Source organism: Loxodonta africana, chromosome 27, assembly GCF_030014295.1.
Source record: "Loxodonta africana isolate mLoxAfr1 chromosome 27, mLoxAfr1.hap2, whole genome shotgun sequence".
In the NCBI taxonomy this organism is placed as follows: Eukaryota; Metazoa; Chordata; class Mammalia; order Proboscidea; family Elephantidae; genus Loxodonta; species Loxodonta africana.
In genome coordinates, this window is record NC_087368.1 from 37,988,027 (window position 1) to 37,997,299 (window position 9,273).

At 62.7% G+C, this 9,273-nt stretch overlaps 1 protein-coding gene across 2 annotated transcripts; it reads right to left on the minus strand.

Annotated features, from left to right (window-relative positions):
• Nucleotides 1–2,604: 2,604 nt before the first annotated feature.
• Nucleotides 2,605–8,941, minus strand: XIRP1 (xin actin binding repeat containing 1). Of its 2 annotated transcripts, XM_064277519.1 has the most exons (2): nt 5,470–8,941; nt 4,942–5,042 (listed from the first exon to the last, which is right to left on the minus strand). In XM_064277519.1, exons 1-2 carry the CDS (start codon nt 8,896–8,898, stop codon nt 5,034–5,036), a joined length of 3,438 nt encoding a protein of 1,145 aa, XP_064133589.1. In that variant the 5' UTR covers nt 8,899–8,941; the 3' UTR covers nt 4,942–5,033. The 2 variants fall into 2 exon arrangements, with proteins under 2 accessions (XP_023410586.2, XP_064133589.1); XM_023554818.2 differs by having other exon boundaries at nt 2,605–8,941.
• Nucleotides 8,942–9,273: the final 332 nt, after the last annotated feature.

Below are 9,273 nucleotides of genomic sequence, written 5' to 3' on the forward strand. Positions count from 1 at the left end.
CCGAGCGGCCAAGGATTTGCAGACTGAGGCCGAAGAGCAAGTCACCGGGGCCTTACAGTCCGCTGAGGCGCTCGGACCTCGGAATTCTAGGCCGGGCGACTGGTCCGACAGCCGCGCCGCCTGTGGGGTCAGAAGGCAAAGGGCACGGGTCAAGGAGGAGGCCCCCTGGGGAGTGAAGGGCCGCGCTCCCGGAAAGGGCGACGGGCGGTGCGGCCAGGGCGGCGGGAAAGTCGGGACGCGGAGCAGCGGCGGAGGCACTGAGCGGGGAGCCGAGACCCGGGCGAGGAACGGAACCGGCCTCCGTCCGAAGTCCGGGAGGGAGGCTCCGAGGAAAGCCGGCCCGTAGGCGCGGCCCGGCGCCCGGCGTCTGGGGAGCGGAACCAGCCCCTGGCCGCGCGCCCCCCCGGCGTCTCCCGGCAACGGCCGCCGCCGCCCGAGCGCTCCGAGGGCGCGGCCCCGGTGACGTCACCGTCACCTTGGCGACGGCCGGTGGGAAAGCGGCCTGCGTGCTGCGGGGGCGGGGCCTGGGCGGGGAATGGGCGGGGAATGGGCAGTGTCTGGGCGGGGCCTGGGCGGGGAATGGGCAGTGTCTGGGCGGGGGCCGGGGAAGCCTGGGCGGGGCCCTGGGCGGGCCTGGGCGGGGAATGGGCAGTGTCTGGGCGGGGCCTGGGGGGGCTGGGCGGGGCCGGGGAGGCCTGGGCGGGGAATGGGCACCGTCTGGGCGGGGCCTGGGGGCTGGGCGGGGCCTGGGCCTTTGCGAGCTCCGCCCCAGGCCTGCGGGAGGGGCGGAGGCGCCTGTGCGTCGGCGGCAGGTGTGCAGGGACCCGGCCCCGCCTCACCTGGAGCCGCCGCGCTCCTTGGGGCGCTCTGCCACCGGCGCGCCCTCCTCACTCACCTGTCCCCACTCCTCCCCTAGGCCGCCACCCCCGGCCCGCAGGCTGGCTCCTCCGTGGTTTCTGTCGCCTCCGGAGATACCTGCCTCGGCCACCCAAGCTACAGCAGCCGCCAGCCCTCTCCAGGTTGACTGACCGTATTTGTACTTCCTTCCCGGTATGTCTCCCCTTGGAAGTTATGTAACTGGTTACAATCGTCTGTCTTCCCCTTTGAAACCCAAGTTCCACGAGGTCGGGACAAATTCTGCCTTCTTCCTCTGTTCTCAGCACCTTGAAAAGAACCTGGCGTGAAGTAGGTGCTCAATAAAGGTAAGCTGGGGGAGTTGGTGAACTCACTCAGCGATTTCCTTCACTTATATGTGCACGTGTTTAACGTTGACTGCCTGGTGGGGGACAGAATGTAAAGCGCACCGGGCCAAGGATCACTTGGGAGGCCATGGCCGGGGTCCAGGAAAGGGCGGATGGGTGGTGGTGACCAGGATGGGGGCTGGTGGGCAAATTCGGGACACGGACAGTGGCGGAAAGTGAGGAGCAGGGAGGATGCCTTCTAGGCACTTGTGATAGCGCTGGAGATACTGGGATGAAGAAGACAGGGACCCACCCCCCAGGTGGGAAAGAGGTAAATTAAAAAATAAGAATTACAATAACCCTAAAGATGAGGCTGCATTTTACATGTATGAATTCCATGGTGTAGTAGCTAAGTGCTACAGCTGCTAACCAAAGGGTCTGCAGTTCAGATCCGCCAGGCGCCCCTTGGAAACTCCGTGGGGCAGTTGTACTCTGTCCTTTAGGGTCGCTATGAGTCGTAATTGACTCGAGGGCAACGGGTTTTTAGCGGTTTCACAATAAAACCAAACCCATTGCCGTCGAGTTGATTCTGATTCATAATGACCCTGTAGGACAGGCTAGAACTTCCCCATAGGGTTTCCAAGGCTGTAATCTTTACTGAAAAAAAAAAAAAAAGAATATACTTTAGACATGTTATCAGGGGGGACCGGTCCCTGGAGAAGGACATCAGGAGATCCAGGAACCAAACTGTTTCTATCTCTGGGCTTCTGCACATGCTGTTCCTTCTGCCAAGCAAGCTCTTCCACCCAATTTTCACTCCTCCCTGCTCAAGCCAGTGCATCACCATTATTCCTGATCTGATCACTCTCATCCGTTTTTTGGCTGTCTCCCCATTTTAGAAAGTCAATTCCCTGAGAGCAGGACCCCGTTGGAACTCACTTCTGTGTCCCTGTTCCTAGAACTGGCCTGGCATGGGGCAGATGCCCAGTACTTTCTGAAAAGTGAAAAGGGCCCTTCACCAAGTCACCCTGGTTCCCCAGGCTGGCGGCTGTCCACTGCGCCTTCCCAGGACCCCCTGCTGAGCACACAGCACCTGGCCTGAACAGGGAGCAGTGGTCTGGCCAGATTGACCATCAGGATTCTCCTGGGCTGAGGTCTTCCCTCCTCCCAGGCCTTACTGGGCCTCTCTCCCACTCTGGGGCAGGATTCCAGCTGGATGCCACCCCGGGATGAGGTCCCAGAACCATCTGACTTCCCTCCAGGTGTTGGGGGGCCAGGGGTCGAGGGGGCAGAGTTGTGTGTGGAGGGGTGGGAAGGCAAGAAGAACAAGGGAGTGGGCAGGGCTTTTCTTCCTGGCCAAGATAGTGGGCAAAGGGGTGGCTCTTCAGAGCCTTCCAACACTGCTGTTGCCAGGAGCATGGGCGCCTGGTGACTATGGCCATTTTCCCCCACAGTGGGGACACAGACTCTGGGATGGGTGTACAGTCAGATACACACAGAGTAGAGAGTAAAACTTGGGTTTATTCAGACTGTCTCCTTCCATTTGGGGTGCAGAGTGTGGGGCTGGGAGGGGGGCAGAGAAAGGCAGTTCATTTGGCTTCTAGGAACATTACAACTCTCACCCTCTCTTTGTGACTTTCGGACTGCCAGGACGGGCTGAACAATGGAGGTGGTGATGCCGGAGCTGACGACCCGCAGATCAATCCCAAGCAGAGCCCAGTCCTGTGTTCAGTTGACCCTGGCTCTCTGTAGGGCTTAAGGAGTGGATGTCTGAGAATGCTCAGACTAGTAATAAAAGACACGAAGGCTGGGATGGAGGGGTCCTCAGAGGGGGGCTCCAGGGCAGGCAGTGGTGTGCATGCACACGGATGTCTGTGCATGGGCCTGGCTCGTGTATGAAACACCTGTCTGTACATAGCAGAGCCTCCACAGGCTGCTGGGAGCCTTCATCCTGCTCCCGCCCTCTTCCTGGCCCTTCCTCCCTCCTTGCAAGATCTGGGCCTTTGGTGGAACTGATGAGAGGGCAACTGACCACAGCAGTTTCTGGAGATACCCTTTCTTCTTGGTCCTTGCTCCATGTGTGCCGGAGGTCAGTGCCCACCTCAGTCCTGGGGCACTGGAAGGAGGTGCCCCAAAGGTGGTGGGAGGCTGGTGGGAGGTGGGACACTCACTGGGCAGCTGGCTGGGAGTGGCCACAGGACACAGGTGCCATCCCAGGGTCGGCCAGGCCACTGCTGAGGCCTGCTGGGCTGTGTAGGAACTGCCGCAGCAAGGGTGAGGCTCGGAGCCCGAGGTGGGGGCCTGGGGCCCTGGGTGGCTCCACCTGCTGGGTGACTGTGGTGGAGGATGCTAGGATGGTATTCCCAAACTGGTCCACCTCCTCGTACTGCTCGGTCATGGTTCTTGTGGCCCCGTAGCACTGGGAGCCACCCGGCCCAGTCTGCAGCTCCAGAACACTTTTCTGCCGCCCGGTGGGCAGGGGGCTGGCCAAGGCAGGGACAGGCTCCAGCTGTCCAGAGCACCAGGTGACCTCCTTCCTGGCGACCTCATCCTGGGCACCTTCCTGGTGGAACGCGTCCTGGGCCAGGTGTGTGCTTTTTACAGTGAAGTTGGGGCTGCCCTTGGGCCTGGGAGCCTCCAGAGGCTTCCTTGTGGCTGAGTGGATGGAGATGAAGGTTGGGGAGGAGGCTGAATCTCTGCAGGGGGGCAGGACCCGAGGATGGCCCCCATCTTCTCTCAGTGTGTCCAGCCTCCTGGTGGGAGGGGCAGTGGAGGCTGCTTGACCTCTGACCTCTGTGTGATCTCTGACCTTGGCTTGACTCTGGACCTCAGTGTGGCATCCAGCCTCGGTTTGGCTCTTGACTCCAGTCTGACCCCTGGCTTCCTGAACTGACCAGTTGGGCAGGGCTCTGCTGCTGGCCGTGACACTGGTCTTGTGGGCATTGGGGTCCTTTGGGGTTCCCTGAGAGTGGCCTCTGGCATTAGCCTCAGGCTGAAGGCTGGACATGGAGTTGAGGGCCTTGTGCACAGCCTCCTCAATGTCCAGCAGCCTGGCCAGGGTCTGTTCCTTTAGCCGGGCAACCTCCGTGCTGACCCTCGTCAGCTCCCCAAAGGCTTGCTCCACGGAGGCCTCGGGCTTGTGGGGGGCAGCAGGCACCTGAGGGGTGTCCCCTCCCAGCTGGGGCACAGCCTCAAAGAGCCTCCGCAGAGCCCGTACATCCACGCTGCTCATGGCCTCCTTCTCCAGGGCTTGCACTTGGTTCAGGAGGCCCTGAAGCTCCTGGTGGCTTCCCTGCAGAGTCCCGGGGTGCTCAGGGGCCACCTGCTGGGAGCCTTCCTTGGGCTGCTCTCCTCCGGAACTGGGGCCCCACTGTGGTGAGGTGGGGTCACTGCTGGGAACTCTGAGTTTGAGGGGCTCAGGGCTCTGAGCATTGTTGTCCAGAACCTGACTGTCGGCGGGCCTGGGGCCCATGGTGCTGAGGCCATGTTGGGGGCCAGGCTGGTCTGCAGTGGTGGGGACCTTTGCTGTCTGAAGGATGGCTGTATCTCTCTCACCTTGTTTGTGTTCTCCTGGGCCCACCTCTGAGAAGGATCTGGGAGACAGAGCTGGGGGCTTGGGCAGCCTCCGAGGAGGATGGGTCAGGGAGAGGTAGGCAGGTTTGGGGGGCAGTTGGGGCTTCTTCCTTGGTGGTGTGGTAGGCTCCAGCTTCAGGGTCTGTGTCTCTGACCCCTCAGGGCTTCTCTGGCCAGCAGGGCTGCTGTGGGGGTGGGGGAGGGGGTCCCGCAGGGGCTCGGAGCCTTGCTGGACGGAGTCCTCTCTGTGGCGTGTTCGGGCTGGGAAGTCGGGTCTCTTCACAGCAGCTGGGAGAGGAGGGGGAGGACGAACAGAGGCATTATGGGAGTGCAGGCTGGCACCTGCTTCCTGAGGCCTGGTGGCCAGAGTGTGGTGGGCTAAAGGGGCAGCTTTCAGGGTGGTCTCTGCAGGTTGGAGGCCCCCCTGGCCGACTTCTGCCACCGCCTTCCCCGGAGGCCCCCAGGTGCTCTGTGTGCAGTCCCCCGGCTTTTCCCGCCCTGGCCCGAGACTCTGGCCCAGGCCTCCCCAGAGTGGGCTGGGAGCCTGGGCTGGGAGGGCAGTCTCCTTGTCCCTCGGGTGTGGTTCCCTTTCGGAAGGCTGGACACCCCTGAGTGGGTCAAAGGTTCTCACCGGGTGAGCAGTGTAGACACCGTCCTGAACAGTCCCCCACCCCATGGGCAGCCCTCTGGGTGGTGCATTCTCTTCCCCACTGACCTTTCGGGGGCCTGCAGAGATCCTGGGGTCGCCTCCGGCCACAGGCCTGGTGTTGCTCCGGGCAGCCCCAGGGGCCACGGCCGGTGCTTGCAGAAGGCCGTTCTGGAAGGGAGTGGAGGTGGCTGTGGGGCCCGGGCCCTGCTTATGCTTGTTGAGGACTTGTTGGTGCAGGCTTTGGGCCTTGGCCGTTGCCATCCGCAGACTCTGTACGGCGGCCTGGAGGTCTGGGGTCCCGGGGCCCTGGGGCACAGCCATGGCTCCCTCCGCCTTCCCCAAGGTTGCCATCCCTTTCTGCCCAGTGTGACTGTCTTCCTGCTTTTCTACTCCCTGCAAGCGGGCTGGGGTTGCAGTGTCCCCAGCCAGAGGGACTGCCTTTCCAACAGACGGCAGGGGGCAGGTGGCCGCCCCTGGGCCTCGAAGATGCCCCATGCCCAGGCTGGGGTCCAGGGGAGGCACATGGATGATGCTGTCAGTCAGGGGCAGCCTCTGGGCCCCCTCGCTGCCTGGCACTGGACTTGGGTCAGCTGGCGGCTCCCACCGCAGACTGTGCAGACCACTCAGGTCCCCTTTGTTTATGCAGCTGGCCAGCAGCTGCACACTGCCCTTCTCGGGGGCTCTGTTGGCTGGCCGGGGCTGCAGGGAGTAGGCTGTCAGTGCCACCAGGCCCTGCTCTGTTTCCTGCATCACCAGCCCGATCCTTGCCACCGAGGCCCTGAGGCTACAGGCCAGCACCTGCTGGAGCTCGGGGTCCAGGTCATCAATACTCCTGCTGCTGCTGGGATCTGGCAGCCTCAGTGGCGTGAGCTGGAGCTGACCCGCTGGGTCCTCCTGCACCAGCAGCCCCTGCTGGTCCACATCTGGCCGGCGCAGCACTTGTCGGACGATCCTGGGAAGCTCCCCAGACACCAGCTCTTCCTTCCGGACGTGGGGGCGCCCCTGTCCTGGGCTTGGGAGAACATACTTGGCAAGGCAGAGCTCCCCCAGCCCGCGGGCCTCCATGAGGATGCCCCCGTGGTGCAGGATGCCAGGAGTAGCGTGCAGGGTCCGCAGGGTCCCCTCGGCAGCAGTCTCCTGCCTCTCTGGTACCCTGTTGCCTGAGGGGCCCACCGGCTGCTCTTCCTGGAGACTGCCCCCTCGGATGCTCTCAGCTGCTAGGGAGCCCATGGGGCAGTTCTCAAAGAGCCATGTGAACTTGTGCACAGCACCCCCAGGGATGGGCCCAGGGGCTACCCTGGACGCCTGGTTGTCCCTCTTGCCTGCCTCCAGGGCCTGGAAAACCTCCTTCTGACGAGACACCTGGCCCGAAGGGATCTCCACTCGGCTGCAGTATCGCACAGGCCCTCTCCTGCAGGGGCGGCCTGGGGCCTGCAGAGGCTCCGTCTCAAAGATATGTCCATCTGTCTGTCTTTCCCCAGCCTGGACTTGGCCAATCCGCAGGTGCTGCTCCCTAGAGCCCTCTGGCCTGTCCAGGGGTTGGGGATCAAACATCCAGGTGCAGGACCGGACCTCAGGCTTGGCTGTGGGGTCTGTGACCTCTGACCCCTGCTTCTCCACCAGCTCACTCATCGGGTGTGTCTCGAACAACCACCGGATGGTCTGCACATCACCCTTTGGGGGGGCTTCGGGCTGGATGCCTCCCTGACCTTTGCCCTCTTCTTCTTGTCGTTCCTGCCTCTCCCGCTGGTGGATCACCTCCAGGGGCTGTGTCTCAAAGAGCCACCGAGCAGTGCCCACGTCCCCAGCTACCACTTCCTGTCGGGTGATGCCCCGTACCACATCAACGGTACTGGGGTGTTGGGCTAGTCCATCTAGGGGCTGCGTCTCAAACATCCACCTGTAGCCCTGCACATTGCCCCCCACCACCTGCTCTCTGCTGACTGAGGTCAGGGCGTGCAGGTGGCCCTTGCTGTCCTGCATGGCGTACACGGGGGACCTGGTGTCCTGGGGCTGTCCACGGGACTCAGTCCCTTCTGCTCTGCTCACACTCCCAGGGGCTGGATGCTTGCCCTGCCCGATGCTGTCCAAGGGGAGCGTCTCAAAAAGGTTCTTGAAGGTCTTCACATCCCCCTTCACCCCTTCCCTCTCAGGGGCACTCTGAGAGAGGGGCAGTGCTGAGCAGCCACCACTGGACAAACGCTCATACCTGAGCCCCTCCCCCTCCTGGGGGCCCACTCGCTGCAGGTGACCCACTTGGACCTCGTCTCTGAGAGCGTCTAGGGGCTTCGTCTCAAACAGCCACAGGGTGGAGCGGACGTTGCCGGGGACCACCTCCTCCTTGGGTGGGGCCTCTGCTCTGGCTTCCTCATCCCCCTTCAGAGTGTCTAAAGCTTGGGTCTCAAACAGGTGCCGCTGCTGCTGGACATCTGGGCCAGGAGGGATGAGGTCTGGGGATGGCTGGAAGTCCTTCTCATCCACAACGATTTCCCGGATGGCATCCAGGGGCTGTGTCTCAAAGATCCAGCGAGCTGCACTGACATCAGGCCGAGCCCCCTCCTCCAGGGAGATGCCTCGGATCACCTTCACCTGGCTGGGGTCCCGGTTGATGGCGTCCAGAGGCTGGGTCTCGAAGAGCCAGCGGGCAGTCCTGACTGCATTGCTCTGGATCTCCTCACGGCACGCAGCCTTCACCTCATGGATGGCGCCCTCCGCATCCTGGATGGCGCACAGCGGCTCCGTCTGGAATAGCTTCACGGTCTTCTTCACGTCGCCCTTCAGCTCCTGGATCTCGGAGCGCAGCTCCAAGGGGCTCTGCTCCTGGATGGAGGGGCGGGAGCCCAGGCGGTCCAGGGGCCGCGTCTCAAAGAGCATCCTGGTACCCTGGACGTCTCCACTGGCTGCAGGCTCTCTCACTGTAGCCTCCGGTGGCTTGTCCTGGCCAGTCAGCTCACCCAGCGACTTCGTCTCAAACAGCCAACGGGCTGCACGAACGTCCCCTCCGGACGCCTGGGCGGCGGCTGGCTCCTGGCCTGTGCTGTTGGCAAAGGAGCCTTCCTCAAACTTGCGGGAGGTGGCCTGGACGTCGCCACCAGGCACTGGCTCCTTGGCAGCTGGCTTCTCGTGGTCCCCAATGGCGTCCAGCCTCCAGTTCTCAAAGATCCAGCGCATGCACTGGACATCACCCTCCGTGGGCTCCTCAGAGCTCAGGACTTCAGCCAGGTCCTCCGCCACAGCCTCGGCCAGGTTCTTCCGGAGCTCGGGGTGGATATGTCTGTACAGTCGGCGCAGCTCACTGGCTTGCCGCTGCCGGTGGAAGCTGGAGAAGGATTCCTTGGGCGGTGGTGGCGGCAGGTCCTCCAGGGGTGGGGGTGGTGGCAGGGACAGCTCCTCTGTGGTGGTCACCGGGATGGTCGGTGCAGGGGCCGCCTGTGTCTGGACGTCGGCCATCCTTCTGTGGAGAAGGGGTGGAGGTGAGGATGGGGCTGGGGACATCAGGTGGGCTGGGGGCTGGTTGCTGGGAGAGATAGCAGCAGGGAGCAGGGCCCAGGGGCAGTGTACCCCTCAGTGACATCCGCTTAGAGATTCCCTCTCCTGTAAACAGACGGGACACTGCCTGGCCTGGGCTCACTCTGCCATCTCCTTGATGGGGTTCGTGACAAGCCTTGAACTGAGAAAATTTGATGTTATCTAGTGAGGTGGGTCCCTGCTTCCCCAGTGTAACTGGTCACTAGGGGCACTACTGGCCACGAAGCTCTTCCCTTCGCCCCACAAAACCAAAATCCGTCGCCGTCGAGTTGATTCTGACTCATTGTGACCCTATAGGACAGAGTAGAACTGCCCCATAAGGTTTCCAAGGAGAGCCTGGGG

Excerpts from the sequence above, each read along its gene's own strand:
- XIRP1 (XM_023554818.2), bottom strand. The coding sequence starts at position 8,898 with ATGTCCCCAGCCCCATCCTCACCTCCACCCCTTCTCCACAGAAGGATG.